Raw genomic sequence first — 17,629 nt, 5'->3', positions numbered from 1 at the left:
TGGAGAACATTGGACATCTAAAGCAACAATATTCTTCTTCTTCTAACCGCTCAGTCGAAGTCGATTCTCGGTCACTCGTTGGATCAGTGTCCTCCAGTCAGTTCTATCATGGGCCGCTTCTTTCAGACTGGCTATGTCCATTCCGGTATCTCTCTTGATGGTGTCAAGCCAGCGAGTTCTTGGTCGGCCTCTTCCTCTCTTGCCACTGACCATTCCGAGCATGATGTCCTTCTCCAGAGATTTTCTCCGCATAATATGACCGAGATATGCCAATCTATGCCAAATATGCCAATCTAAAGCAACAAAATAGTCATAGCTAAAATGAACTTACTCCTCGATTAGGATGCATCTACAACTACACTTGAACACCAAATTGGTTACAGAATACTTATACAGGAATCGCAAAGTACCAGCACTCTTCATTTTATCAATGCCATTTACCATGGCTCACAATCTGCACTGTGCAAGCAAGCATTGCAAATTTAAGTCAAGCTTACTCACAGCAACCAGATTTTAAAAGACTTGACCATACACTATATCTCCCTGTAGTTTTCTATCATGGAAATAACTGTCAGCTTAATGAACGTACAATATATTTTAGTGTAAAATCCACTGTGAGAATATTATTATATTTTATCTACATTGTACGTATTTGTTCGATATTCATACACACACACACACACACACATACACACACACACACACACATATATATATATATATATATATATATATATATATATATGTATATAAATATGCGTGTGTTCTACACACACAGTGACAGAGAGGGATTGTGTGTGCGTATATATATATATATACATATATATATATATATATATATATATATATATATATATATATATAATATATATATATATAGAGAGAGAGAGAGAGAGAGAGAGATATGTATGCCTATATATATATATATGTATATACGCGCGCATACATACATACACACACACATATATATATATATATATGGTATTCTCTGCCAAAATACACAAGCTGCAGACAAGTTTTATGAGGCACCGATGCTAGAGAGAAGAGATAATGTATGCTTTATAGCATTATTAATATTGGTAGAAATATAAGATAGGCGTACGCCGAGTTTTCAGAATGATTGATGAAGTTGGCAATGAGATTTAACATTATATTAGCATAAACTTGTTATATAGAGAAAAGTGAGAAAATATGTGTTAATGGGATTTCTTACAAAGGCTTTATACTGTGAAAATTTACCGAGTGTGGATAGCAGTTTTAGATATTTTTGTGTTCGGAGCACTAAAGTGATTAAATGGTATTATTACAAACAATTGGTATATTTATAGGGATATATTCTGCTTCAGCTTGTATAGATTACTTCTAAATTGTTTTCCGACCAGCAACATCAGTGTTAACTGCGCATCAGATATAAATAGAGATAACAGAAACGTGAACTCTAACTATTGTAGAGTAATTGGGAATGTTCCATGGGGATTCAGCGTTCGAATGCATTTCTCATTCTCAATAAATGAATATTTATTGGTTACTTCACATCGAATCTGGTATTCAAAAACGATATCTTAGTAAGAGGACACAGGAGATTTAATCAAAAATCTTTTTCGTAACACAGCAAGACTAAAAAATTTAACCTTCTACCACTCGACTCAATAAAACTAGTAGATAAATACGCACTTTTATATAACCCTCCTGTCTTTCATAAAGGAAGACTCGATGGATAGTACATACCTAAATATACTACACCTAAACAAAATAAACAAACAGATGAGGTAGTCAAGCATGGAGAGGTTTTGATCTTAAACCTGATTAAACTGCATTGTTGGAATTTGACGAAAAACTGTCCTTCAACTATCTTCATTTAAATTATAATATTCATATTTTTAATTTCTCTAAGATACGCTGAAGACACAGAGTAAGAAATAGTCCTCGTAGTACTGAAGACTGCAACAAGCTTTTAACTTAAACTCTTATATCTTTTATATTTCGTATCATAATTTGTGAGCTAAAAATTCATTGCCTATAGATACCAATGGATCAACTATCGTTTCATTGCATTTATGAAAGTAAAACTTGGATGAAAGAAACATTACATGATATTTGTACTTCGAAAGCATTTTCATCGACTTTCCTTTCGTTTACATGTTCCTTCATTGATCTTTTACATGTTTCAGTCATTAAAACTGCAAGCAATGAAGAGGCGCCGTCTCGAAGAATTTTTAGTCGAATGAACGAACCCAGTACTTTTGTTTATTTAGCCTTGTATTTATTTTGTCGGTTTCTTTTGCCGAACCGCTATGTAGCTGAGAGATAAGCATACCGACACCAGTTGTCAAACGTTCGTGGGAAAAAGACACAAACACACAGGCACACACAAACACACACACAACGGACTCCATTCAATTTCTATCTGCCAAACCCACACAGAAGGCGTTCGTTGGCCGGGGCCATAGTAGAAGACACTTGCCCAAGGGGCCACGCAATTAGACTGGCACTGGAAATATGAGGATGGGAAGCAAGCTTCTTGCCACGCAGCCACACCGTCGAATTATAGCATCCACTCACAACGAAACATACACAGAAGTACATATACATACATGAATATCAAGGGACTTCTATCAATGAATTTCAGATCTACTGAGTTAGATATTATTACATTTAATTTGCGAAGTGAATATTCAATAGTTGCAACCACCGTTTAAGTAATTTTCAGGGACAATCCGCTTGAAATACCAACTGAGAAAAATGACGATTGAATTGCAGTAATACCCTACCCAAGGGGCTCAAAACAAGTTTTATTCTACCCAAGTTTTCTTATATCTCTGTCTCTCTAATCTTTGGAAAATGACACTTGTCACACAGTATGTTAAAAATCCTACAGGATTCCGTATGGACACACTATACCCAATTATTTTAACATGGAATTGTGGCCCCCATTTAAATTGGCTACCTGTGATCATTCATGCATTTTCTTACTCGGCGGGTATGATTAAGCAGGATTATTGAACTCAGCATAAATAAGCCAAGACACGTTTATTGAAAAGCATTCATAGAATGTAGTATGGAAATACCGTTTCCATATTTGGAAACTATTATTGAGAGACAATTGGAAATGTCATATTACAGATTGTTATAATGAATTAGAGTAAATTCCAAAATCAACTGCCTACGAGGATCTAGCTTGGGAGGTGTGTGTGTGTATATATATATATATATATATATATATTATATATATATATATATGTATGTATAGAGATTGATAGATAGATAGATAGATAGATAGAGAGAGATATAGAGAGATAGATATATAGATAGATAGATAGATAGATAGATAGATAGATAGATAGATAGATAGATAAATAGATAGATAGATAGATAGATAGATAGATAGACAGATAGATAGATAGATAGATAGAAAGATAGATAGATAGATAGATAGAAAGGCAGATAGATAGATAGAAAGGTTTAAAAAGCGGTTTAAGAAATATATGCATAGAAGCATACATAAGCCATATTTAGATACTATTTCAAGAGATTAAAAAACAAGCATAAACAAAATTACATTTATACAAAGGTCTGTAGATATACGCAGGAGTACTAGAGTGCATTTATGTATGGAAGTATGTGCGAGTGTGTAGCAAAAGAAAAGTCACACATAATGTACACACACTAAGGCACAGACAAACAGCAATACACACGGACACACACAAATATTCTACGATACAAAAAAAAATTTGTATGTATGGAAGTATGTATTTATCTATCTACCTATCTATCTATCTATCATTGTCCAATAGTTTGGTCATTGCTTTTATAGTTGCCGAATTTTACTCTCGTTTGATTCTGTTTCTTTATGTTCATAATTATGTTATGCTTAAGATTATTTTTTCGTCGAATGGAGGGTGGGGTTGGTTTCAAAGACACAAGTGATAAATACTTTATAATCCACAAGAAAAATAAAGATGAAGCAACTCATCCGTTATCAATAGAGATTACTTGATGCTCGCACGCAAGAATGCATCCATTTCTTTGATCTGTATAACACGATGCAATTGTCATTTCTCTGTAAACACAATATCGTATTTTCTAGTCCAATGAAGAGCAGCCTGCATATAAGTAGTCTCAAACACACACACACATACATATATATATATATATATATATATATATATATTATATATATATATATAATATATATATACATATACGCATATATATGCATATATCAACGTGTGTGCACATATTTATGTAAATACAAATATATATATATGTCTATATGTCTATGTGAATATATATATATAATATATATACGTAAATAAATATGTATGCGAGTATATGTATATATATATATATATAAATATACATAATATATATACATATATACATAATGATATATATACACGCATATATGTGTGAGTGTAAATAGGTAGGTAGGAAAGTATATATATATATGTCGGTGTGTGTGTATATATATAAATATATATATATATACGTAAATAAATATGAATGCGAGTATATATATATATATATTATATATATATATATATATATATATATATACATATAAATATACATAATAATATATATACACGCATATACGTGTGAGTGTAAATAGGTACGTAGGTATGTAAGTAAGTAGGTAGGTATGTAGGTAGGCTGGTAGGTAGACAATTAATGTGTTGATATAAATACGATTCATCTAGTATATGTATACTCTTCATCTAGTATATGTATACGCTTGGTACCCTAGCATACGCGCTAGGGGTCACACTTACCTTTGACACACTTACACACAAACACACATATAAATATATGCGCATATATATGTGTGCATGTGTATGTGGATATATGCAAATACAATTTTATGTATGTATAAATGAATATGCATAAGTTTATATTTAGTAAATTGATTGTGAAAGTAAATACAAAATTACGAATAAAGCTACCAATAAACATGCGCACCTACACTCTCCCTTCCCTTTCACTCCATTTCTTTCTTCTACTACTTCTACAATATATATATATATATATATATATATATATATATATACACATACAAACATATCTATACATACATACATTCATACTTATATATCAATACATACACACATATATATATGTATGTATATATATATATATGGATATATGGAGATATATATTTATGCATACATATATATATATTTATCCATACATTATATAAACATATATATATATATATATATATGGATATATGGAGATATATATTTATGCATACATATACATACCTATCCATACATTATATATATATATATATATATATATATATATATATATATATCAATACATACGGTACGTAGGTATATATTTATGTATGTGTGTGAGTGTGTATTATATTAACTGACGTTGTTTGTTCATATGCATAAACATCATCGTGCATGTGCGTTCTTTCCTGTAGTTTTTCATACTCGAGTATGCGCATATGTATCCTTCATACATGCGTTTACCATTTTATGAGCTTCCGTTATATGTTTTTCTTACACTTTTACTATATATTCCTTTGTTCCTGATGGTTTATTGTAGAATAATCAATTAGAATTTCTCTTAGAAATATTTCAAAGCATAAAAGTACTTCAACACATTAGTGGTAGGATATAGTTCTGCTACAGTGACTTTACTGCTTCAAATAGTTAACAGTTTATATCGAAGGATTCAAGCGTATCACATTGAGCAAGTCATCTGCCAGTGTAGTTTGTACAATATCTTCCAAGACAAACAGCTTTCTTGATACATTTATGTGTATGAAATACATAGAAGTACATTATAGTTTCCATATATGAGCATAGTATCTATTTATGTCTCTCTTTTTGTCTCTCTCCCTCCCTGTGAATATCTGTATATATATATATATATAATTGATCTAAAAAAAGACGAATAAATATGCAAGGAAAAAACAACAACGCGAGGATGTGGTACTTGCAAAGTATTAACAGACACTCAGGCAAGGAAAGAAAGGTGTTTTTACGTTTCGAGCAGAGCTATTCTTCAGAAACAGGACTCAGAGGAAAGTCTAGGATTAAAGGAACATGGAAGAAAACAAAATCGACAACGATTCACATGCAGTTACATTTTCAGATGACCGGAAGGGAATGGGAAAAGAAAAATTCCTTTCTAAGACAGGAGAGTGTAAGAGAATGAAGTATCTGTGTGTATGTGTGAGCATGTGCGTTCGCGCAAGTGTGTGTGTAACAGAGTGTGTATTTGTGTGAGCAGCACGGTAACAGGGAGCAGTGGTCTTAAACATACATATATAAAATTATATGAATACGCATCTTCGCGCGCAAGTGTGTACGTGTCTAGATGTAGTTGTTCTATTATTCTGTATCTCGGCCTATATCCCTGTCTATTATACATATATACATACACACAGATAAATAGATAGATAGATAAATTAATGGGGAGAGAAAGTGTATGTATATATATATATATATATATATATATATATATATATATATATATACATACATATATATAATATATATATATATATATATATATATATATATATAATATATATTATATATATATATATATATAGATATATATATATATATATATATAGATATCAATATATATATATATATATATATATATATAGATATCAATATATATATATATATATTATATATATATATATATATATATAATATATATATATAGATAGATAGATAGATAGATAGATATCAATACATGTATATATATATATATACATACTTATATACACATATATAAACATACGTGTTTATATACGCGTAGAGTGCGAAAGAGAGTGAAGGGCTTCATACACCAATATGTGTTGCGAATTTTCTTTGAGTCGGTTCAGAGTTCATATGGAAATTACAAAGGTTACAAAATTTATCGTACAGTATTTATATAAATTTACTTTATGAGAAACATATCGAAGATCATACAGAAAAAAATATTAATAAATAAATAATAAATGGAAAGAATGCTTTGAATAATAAGATGAAACATCTATGTATAAAATGTTTCCGTAGTTTAGAAAACAAGGGAAGTTGAACATTGGTTTTGAAAGGATGATATAATTATTGAGCGAGAATGCAATGAAAGAGAGATGCTACAAGAGGATGATATTAAGAATGAAGGAAGGAATTGAACGATAGATGGAATATTAATAAAAGATTCTTGGCATACTTCACGACTTAATTGAAGATTGGAAAATATCGATACTATATTTAAGTATATATTAAAACTGAATATATTACCAACAGTCGTTGAGAGCTAATACATATAGACTTCTATTCTTTTTTTGTTAGTTTCACCCATGCAAGACACCATGTGTGTGCTAAAGTAAAGTTTTGAAAATTGATTAAACCTGCTTCGTCACGGGACCATGTGATTAGATGTCTTGCACGTGTAATGTTTTATAATGCTATTGAATTGTGTAAGGGAAGCTGTATAGACTACAACATTTGAGATACATGATCCTCGTAAAGGGAAATTCTGACAGTTACATGTTGGGAGTTTGGTTTTAGGCTTGTAGACTTATGGTTGCAAATATTGTAGCATGTAATGTTTGAAAAGATATTGTCAAAGTAGACAAGATTAACTGACCGTGACAATGTAGGGAGCGAAGATTTTTAAGATCCATAGGTTTTAGAAAGAAGCTTTTAAAAGTCTAAAAGTAACGAAATTGCTCGGATTTCTTCGACAACATTAATACCACGTTAGGTGAGCTGACCAATATAGGCCTAGAAGCTATTTTGAATTTCACTCCGCCCTCAAAGTGTGGTTGAGATAGACGCGTTTTATGTGCCAATAAGGCCAAACGAAATATGTCGACTACGATTTGTTTCCTGTCCTCACTAACTAGCGAATGTGCATATATCGTTAGCCACTAAACCTTTTCCTATTTTCTCTCGCTGTTTATTTTTGTGTTCCTTTCTGTCGAAGAGCATAGGCTTGAAACGTAAAAGACTTTCTCACTCTCCGAGCGTTAAACTAATACATATGTTTCTTGCTCACACACCCATCCTTTGTTGTATTTTTTTGTAAATTCTCACTATATATATATATATATATATATATATATAATATATATATATATATATATAAAGAGAAAGAGCGATTAAGATACATAGAGATGTTTCATTGTGAGTCAGTGGAAGAGATACTGTTTAAATCTTTATTTAAAACTAATTTCTTCTAGCGACCCAAGTTTCACGTAGCTGCAGTCTTCAAGTGCACTGTCAGCTTTATTTGCGCAGGTTTTCTACCATTGAATCATGTTCTTTTGTCTAATGTTAATTGTTTTATTAGCTGATTACAAATGTTTTCTAAATACAGCATTGACTACGAATGACATCCGCCAATTTTATATTATTTTCTAATAAATCTTTAGTCTGTTTTCCTTTTATTTTCTCTGTGAATCGATTTTTGTATCTTGGTTGTCTTATAATTATTTCTGAAATTGGTTGCCGTTCTTCAGTTCATTGACCATTCTATAAGTGAGCAAAATACTGCAATATATAAATAAATATGACAAACTGCCTCAATCAAAAATAAATAGACTTAAAGTCGACATAATCATCCAAGAAAAGTTTTCGACTAAGTAACGTGATTCTACAAATATTTACTAAAATCTAACACGTTCAGAATATGATTGGTACACATATAACACATACAAGCTTGACATCTGGGGCAATTGTCTTCTACTATAGTTTCGGGCTGACCGAAGCTTTGTGAGTGGATTTGGTGACGGAAACTGAAAAGAAGCCCGTAGTGTATATATATATATATAATATATATATATATATATATATATGTGTGTGTGTGTGTGTGTATGTGTTTGTGTGTGTGTATCAATGGGCAGTTGATGTTGGCGTGTCTACGTCCCCGTAACTTAGTGGTTTGGCAAAGTGTTCCATAGTATAAGTACCAGGCTTAAAAAGAATAAGTCCTAGAGTCAATTTCTTTGTCTAAAAGGTGGTTATTCAGCATGGCTGCAGTCCAATGAACGAAACAAGTAAAAGAAAAAAAGATTAACATAATACAAAGACAAGGCTAGACAGATTAACTATAAACCACATACACCGTCCATTTTAGACAAACACCAATGACAGATATGACGAACATTTGTTCGTTTATTTGTGTCCCGTTATTGCACTTCAGCGGATAGACTGTGCACTCTATGTATATACTCCTCAAACCAGCAATTACAGTTATCTCGAAAAGATGCAAAGACAAGGAAATATCGATATCCATCATTCTCATCACGCTCAATTTTAGGTATTTAGTGTCATACAGAGATTTTTTTCCCTTCTGTGACTCTCTTGGAGCCAATGCATAAACAAAGCACATTCAATAATGTGACACCGAATCATACACACGCGCGCACGCATATACACACCTATATATTTCATTTTATTTGGCTTCATGTTAGACAACTCACCAATGACCAAGCCTGCCACATGGAAACGGTAATACTTGTCTCCATCTTGGATGAGAATACACGAAGCTGCAAGAGATTGTACGGGATTTCAAGATAAATATAAAGATCAAGAGAGATAACTTATAGAAAAAAAGCATAATTGCAGTTTCTCTAGCATTCTTCCACCATTATTGAAATCAACTGTGTTCACAGTAGATTTATTGATTCCTTAATCTTTTTTATGTGAGAATAATCGTTCATGTCCAAATTCATAAATATAAATATACAAGTATGTGCATGGACATCCATACAAATTATGTGCGCACACCAAATTACAGCATATATCCATGTGTGTGTGTGTGTGTGTGAGAGAGAGAAAGAGAGAGAGAGATTATTATTTTCTGAAACATAAAGCACTGTAATATAATTTGAAGTAGTTATAATTCAAATATGTTATGTTCTCATATAGCCTACACTTTCGGCATGAACCCTGAGAGAAACCAACATTAGGTTATGCTACTGGACGTCTTTTATGCGTGTTGTATCCAGGATGGAAGCCCAATGCAAGGGAGACAACAATTATGATTTTCCTCTAAGTTCCCTCCTATGATCTCTATACTTATTTATCCAAAGATACCCTAACGTCTTGTGTATTGTTATGTGTTTTTATCGAAAATGGAGATAAGTGCCAAGGTCTCCATATGGCCGGCCTGGTAGTTGTTTAGAGATTTTTCTCTGCATGGAACCATTAAAGACGTGTGGAACAAATATCCGAAAGGACAAGATATAAATACGGATAAACATCAGTCCACTTTGATTCCAGAACCCCTGAGAATTCGAACCTTCGTAATTAGTACCCTTCATCTTGTATGCACAACGCGAAAAGAAGAAGTCTTGCTTCTATAAACGCAGGGGCCGTGAAAAAGTTTAAGCTTGATAACAGAGAATACAAAAACAAGAGAAATACAATTCTGAGCATTGAAAGTCCATTAAACAAAGTCAAGTAAATTGCCAGACATACGTACGAAGTTTGTTTCAAATAAAGTCCTTCTATTCAATTAGAGATTCAGGTATTAAGTAAAATAAGAATGAGACATACAGCGACTTTGTTCATTAGCATGATCCTCCGGGTTTTAAAAAAATGCAATATAAAAAGTTGTGCTACGATGTAAAAATGGAACTGCATCCTAAACAGTTACGCTAGTATTTCGAATATTTGTTTGATCGTCAGATTGTAGTATGTGAGTATGTGAGTCAGATATATTTTTCCTTGTTTCTCATGTTAAACAAGGACTGAAAATATTTAGTCGTTAGAGTGTTAGCTTACGCGAATCAGATATCTGATACGTTAATTTATATCCTCATTAGCTTTTGGTTTATTGATGTTTGTAAATATCAAATACGTGGAAACGAAATATAAAGTTTTCGTTTGTAATATGATATCGCTCGTGTAAACTTTATTCACGCAGATGTAATTTCTACCAATTTTATGTTCCTTGTCGCTTTTTTTTGTATCTGATTTGTTTTTTCGGACAGTTTAATTCACTATCAATTAAATGATTGTAAAGATGTTTGAACAATAAAATGTCTCGTCTATGATTCATATGAAGCGAATTGCTGAAAGACTGTATTCTATTGTGGGGAAAAAATAAATGTATTTCTTTAACAATACATCGATTTGCATTAACAGCGTGAACCTCACCGGTGAAAGGAGATCTGCAAACTAATGGGTGAATCCCTTTTCCCCAGTCCATAGCAAATAAATGTTATGAATACAAATATATATTTAAAACTGTAAATTTTAGGTAATTTGTTTGAAATAGTCCAATCTATTTTCATCCGTTCGCTTCTACTCTAGACATTTAAATTAAGTTTAAATGAAAATTTTATTATATGTGAATCTTCAGCATTTAGACATAAAATGTCTGTAATCTCAGCACATGTTCGACTGCTTCAGTATTTCCTTATCCAAATGTCAATCCATACTCATACATAGGAGGAACTTTCGTCAGATTGAGGTATCTCCGTTGATGGAATACTCGGCCTTTGGAATCTTTGCTGCTATCATTGTTGCTTTTGTTGCTGCTGGTGGTGTTGGCGATGGTGTTGATTCAGGTGGTGCTACACTTGGCGCTGTTGATAACTCCCTACTTTCTACCCTCACAGCCTACATGTGTCGTAGCTAAAAGAGAACGACAAGGCCAGAATCCGATGACCACCAGAACAGGGAGATAACAACTTTTGCTTATATCCGGTTCCTTTCCCCCTTCCATACTTTAAAGGGGCCATAAGCCAACAAGTCTTTGGATCTGATGATACGCCATAAAGATAATTTTTATAGCGAGAAACCTAGGTTAAACCTATAAACAAGTCTTCACCAGTAATGAATATAGACCGCTCTACATCTTAGAGTGTGCTTCTCCGTTTTAAAGTTTTTGTAAACAAAAAAAGCGATACATATCTATCTATCTATCTATCTATCTATCTATCTATCTATCTATCTATCTATCTATCTATCTATCATCTATCTATCTATCTCTCTCTCTCTCTCTCTCTCTCTTTATATATATATATATATATATATATATATATATGCGGAGGGGGTGATGCACACAAGTCAATATGGCTCAAAATATAAGTAGGTACATTTTTCATTGGCAATCGGTAGAAGAGACAAAGTGACTTAAATACTGAAAGTTTCATGCACAAGCACTTATATATATATATGTATAACTGTCTGTGTTTATGTATGGATATTTTTTTATGGTGTAACTTGTATTTATTCGAACTTGTATATATTTTTCTATCGAATCTTTCTTAGCTGAATAGTAGCTGTAACAGAGCGCCGAACAAAATAACAAAATATTCTGTACCAAGTGTGAGGAAATTAAACCTCATAAATTGAGTATGTATTAGGGTCCATTCAATTCATTATACGCTTCTATGTATATCCGTGTTTATGTGCGAAACTTACCACTTGCGTTAGGTTGTTAGGTCCACTTATTTCTAGCTTCAAGTTTCTTCGGTACCAAATTCGTTTATTTTCCCTGCAGGCTCTATTAAATAGACGAAGTACGTCTCCCATCAATTCTTGGTACCGTTCTAATTTATGAAATCAATATATGCTATTGATTATTGTGTCTTTCTTGAATAATGAGAAATTCAATGTGGTTAAAAATATGGTTGTTGAGGACAGTGAATTAATAGACTTGCTTTCATATTGCCTGTATTCTAATTCAATTATATTGCTTTAGATTCCACGGTGCACTTTAGAGTAAATAAAAATATGATGATGCACTTTCGATATGAAGTCAAATATGCATTAAAAATTGTGTTTATACAAGTTAGCATACAATTGTCAATGTTTCAAGCAAAGAATATTTACTTATGCTTACTTTTATATGAATATATGAATATATGAAATATTGTTTTAAAATACTTTTTCATTTAAATTTTAATTTGTTTTGTTTATCTGTGAATAAAATTCTTTTATTATCGGTAAGTATTTCCTCACTTCACGCTACACATCTAATTTCCCCTGCCAGAGTTTTGGACATAGATATAGGCATTAGCAAAAGTATCCAAGTGTTGAATAAAATGTCTATTTCTCAAAAATTTAGAAGAGGATTTTTCAAAGCGAACAGATGACATGAATTACACAATAAATTTAAAATCAGGTCATTAAATATCTAGTGTACATACTGCAGTGTTTCTGGGTTTTTTTTAACGCCACCTATATATTTATTACTAATATAAATCACTTCCGAATATATTTCTATTTTCAGAGATCCCAATAAACCTGTAAAACAAGAATCGGTTCATGGCGGAAGAGTGATTAATCGTTTCATGGACCTCAATTGGCCAAAATACGAAGAGGAGGAGCAGAAGTATATACATATTGGTAAGCTGTATTCCAAGTGTTCTTTTTGTTTTCTGGTAAAGTTATTTCTGCGACCTCATCAGCTTTGACAATTCTAACTGCATTTCAGATAGTGTATGATGAATTATGATATTCAGTAGACACCTTTTGTTCCGTTGTTTTTCCCTTATTAGTAAGTAATATTATGTTTGTGGAAATTTGCTTCTTATACATGAAAACGTGTACGGACTTCCATAACTGGTTTACTTAGAATGGTTCTTTTCACAAATGCATCGGCATACAATCAGAAACTTGAATGATCAAATATATGATCGCGTTTGTATACAATATCTATAGACGATAGGGAATAGAAAATGTTTAGATTCTTCACATGAGTATACAAAGCATCTTTTCTTATTCTTCAAGTATTGATCAGTATACTATTACAGAATTGAACTCTGTAACATATATGCCACATACAAAATTGTTGCACGATGTTGCTTGCAAAATACTTCAAAAATTGTTCCAAGATATGTCTTGCCGTCAAGTGACCGATATTTAGCTATATGTATATATATATATATATATATATATAATATATATATATATATATATATATATATATGCGTTTGTTTGCATGCGCGCCCATCCTACGTATGCATAAGGGATTACTTAATATTTTGAAGAAGAAAAAGCGAGATGGAACATAAGCATCCTTAAACGTATTGCGTGAAACTAACCGCATACCATTATGAATTATTCTGTGAAAAATCCAATTCCTTCAAATTTGTATTTTGTTGCATAGAAACACATTTAAGTAAATAAATAACTCACTTTAAAAGTAAATTTCATTACAGAAATATAATAATATGACGTGTAAGAATTGTTTGGCTTAAATAAAAGTTCAGTATTAACGTTAAAATGAATCTCACTGTATATTCGTAGTTTACGTCTAGTTTACAATTTTGTTCCGATTGTTTTCAAATTTGGTATATGGATTAAGTTTTATGTACTAATTATGAAAATAAAATTTATTTTTTATATAAATCCATATAATTAAAAAAGTTATTGGCTCTTACAATTTTCAAAATTTGGGTATTTTAGCCAATTACAAGTGAGTATTTTACACATCACCGTGGCGAAAAACTCTTTTTCCATAGTAAACAAAGGTGCTGCATATGCACAGAAGGGAGAGAAAGAGATACGAGAAAGATAATCTTCTTACTATAATAATTTTGTGTTTTTCTTCGTCACAACATTTGAATGAATGATAAAGGAAGGGGTGATAAATGAATAAAGAAAGAAGGGGTAATGGCAATCTGGAAGTGGGGGCGTTTCAGCTCTGTGAATATATATGTACGTGTATGTAAAACATGTGGTTAATTATGTGCGTTTATGGAACATGTTAATGTGTGTGTGTGTGTGTGTTTGTGTGTGTGTGTGTGTGTGTGTGTGTGTGAGTGTGTGTGTGTGTACAATGGAAGAGGGATGGTAAACATTCAACGCTGAAAAGAAAAATCAGACTATGTTTCAAAACTCTGAGTATGTGTGTGCTTGTAGGATGTAAGTAGCAATGTTTTGACAAGTCGATGCCCCCCCCCCCAAACACCGATGATGGAAGAGACAGCGAACGCCCTGTTACCTGATCGGATGGAAAATTATGAAATTTTAAACATATCTCTTTTACTCTCTTTTACTTGTTTCAGTCATTTGACTGCGGCCACGCTGGAGCACCGCCTTTAATCGGGCAACTCGACCCCGGGACTTATTCTTTTGTAAGCCCAATACTTATTCTATCGGTCCCTTTTACCGAACCGCTAAGTAACGGGGACGTAAACACACCAGCATCGGCTGTCAAGCAATGCTAGGGAGACAAACACAGACATGCAAACACATACACACATACATATATATATATACATACATACGACAGGCTTCTTTCAGTTTCCGTCTACCAAATCCACTCACAAGGTTTTGGTCGGCCCGAGGCTATAGTTGAAATCACTTTCCCAAGGTGCTACGCGGTGGGACTGAACCCGGAACCATGTGGTTGGTAAGCAAGCTACTTACCACACAGCCACTCCTGCACCTATAGCAAGCGACGTACCACACAGCCACTCCTGCGCCTATTTGAATGTGTGTAAAATTTCTTCAAACTTTTTCTGGAATAAATGAATAACAAATTCGGATCGAGCGTCAAGATTTAGATCTATATGATACATTAAAAAATTCCTTTAAACATAATTGTAAACAGTGATGAAAACCATAAAGATCCGAAAATACTTATTAGTAACACATTTAAGCTAAGTTTCAGCTTATTTTTTACAAGACAAGTAGAATATTAAGTGTAAGAGATTTTAAGGGACTATTTACATTCACTTGTTCGAGAAAATATTTAACCACATAAAATTTTCATAAAACAGCTTATTTAATTAAAAATTCTTACATTTTTGCTTGCAATAATTTATTGCCACAAGTTTAGTTGTAAAGTATTTATAATGTTAACTTTAGATAAATTCCAGTTCGAGATAGATGCTCAAACCGTAAATGATAACTTAGACTGAAGTACTCTGATGTACAATATCCTCTATATTTGAAGTATTCTGACATTTAAGTACACTCGAGCATTATGATTACAGATATGGATGAATCTGCTAACAGCATCTGAGAGAAAAATTAACGTATAAGAGTATTTTGACATGCATATCGGCTGAGTGCAAGTGGGAATTTTATTATACAAGAACGAAAATATGTTGTTCACGCCCAACCTGCACTCAGAGGTTATATAATTGTAAAGAAGCAAGTTCTCATTCAAAATGTCTAATGATTGAATGCCTAATAAGTAAATATGAGCTGTTGCATGCTCGAACTAAATTTAATGAGTTTTAATTGCACACACACACACACACTCATACTTGTGTGTGTATGTGTTTGTGTGCGTGTATAATAAACACATGCATGTAGGCACATATATCTATTCGTAAAACGTAATTGTATGTGTCTACCTATTTAAAAATATATGAGTGACTGTGTGGTAAGTAGCTAGTTTATCAACCACATGGTTCCGGGTTCAGTCCCACTGCGTGGCACCTTGGGTAAGTGTCTTCTACTATAGCCTCGGGCCGACCAAAGCCTTGTGAGTGGATTTGGTAGACGGAAACTGAAAGAAGCCCGTCGTATATATGTATATATATATATATTTGCGTGTGTGTGTTTGTGTGTCTGTGTTTGTCCCCCTAGCAGTGCTTGACAACCGATGCTGGTGTGTTTATGTTCCCGTTACTTAGCGGTTCGGCAAAAAAGACCGATAGAATAAGTACTGGGCTTACAAAAGAATAAGTCCCGGGGTCGTGTTGCTCGATTAAAGGCGGTGCTCCAGCATGGCCGCAGTCAAATGACTGAAACAAGTAAAAGAGTAAAAGAGTATATGTATTCAGATACACATGCACAATGGCTACATTTGTGTGCGTGCGTGCATGTTTATAGCAAGCGTATTTTACCTATTTTAAGAAGTTTACATCAATTTTCTTTTTTCTTTTCGTTGCAGGAAGGCGTCCAAATGTGAAAGAATATTACCGGGGACAAAAAATTTCTGTGTGGTTAGAATTACTTCCGAAAATTCACAAACCAGATAACTGCAGTCCAGAACATCATCGCTTAGACAACTCAAATAACATGAGTACATACGATGAGCCGGATAGGCTTTTTCACTTTACGGATGTCTTCCCTTCTCCTCCTCCTGTCCCTCCCATTACCCCTCCACCCAAATCGCATTCTCCTTCTACAAATGGTGGTCCATCAACACCGTCAGCGAATGGGTACAATGTTGAGTACGCAAACGATCTCTCAACTGGGACTACCCCAGATTACGCGATGGACGATCGACGAACTACAACGGGTACAAACTCACAGAGAGATTCTTCTTCGGCTGTTAAAGAAGGAGAAAGCATCGTTCCTCTCAGCATCACTGTGGCTGTCGGCTGCTCATTACTCTTCCTCAACATACTCATATTTGCTGGTGTTTATTATCAGCGAGAACGTATGAAAAAATCTAGACGAGAAAAAGACGATATGGACGAGATCAAATTATCAAGGAAGATTGAGAAGGAGTCGAACAAAATCGGTGGTGTGTCTGGAGTCGGAAGTATGGGTGGAGGAATGGGTGGAAGTAGTATAGGAGGCCCTGAAACCGTTAGTTTAATGTCAACACCCCCGACGCAATCATCACCTACTAGGCAGGCTCAACATAATAATCCATCAAATAATTCTAGTAAACAAAATCCTAGCAAAATACCCGCTTCGCAAGCGTATTCATATAGCGCATTGCCAACAACGTCTTCATCACC

General features: G+C 33.2%; 1 protein-coding gene across 2 annotated transcripts in view; it reads left to right on the top strand.

Moving 5' to 3' along the window:
• Positions 1-17,629, top strand: part of LOC115222245 (neuroligin-4, X-linked-like) — a 666,739-nt gene that overhangs the window by 648,168 nt on the left and 942 nt on the right. For both annotated transcript variants that reach the window (XM_029792404.2, XM_029792403.2), the window contains 2 exons: positions 13,210-13,325; positions 16,831-17,629. The exon at positions 16,831-17,629 is cut by the window's right edge and continues 942 nt beyond it. In XM_029792404.2, coding sequence (XP_029648264.1) covers positions 13,210-13,325; positions 16,831-17,629 — 915 coding nt within the window. The remainder of the gene's footprint in view (positions 1-13,209; positions 13,326-16,830) is intronic.

The sequence above is a fragment of the Octopus sinensis genome, linkage group LG19, assembly GCF_006345805.1.
Source record: "Octopus sinensis linkage group LG19, ASM634580v1, whole genome shotgun sequence".
In the NCBI taxonomy this organism is placed as follows: Eukaryota; Metazoa; Mollusca; class Cephalopoda; order Octopoda; family Octopodidae; genus Octopus; species Octopus sinensis.
Note: the sequence above shows the minus strand (reverse complement) of the source record. Positions and strands in the feature narration are given on the sequence as shown.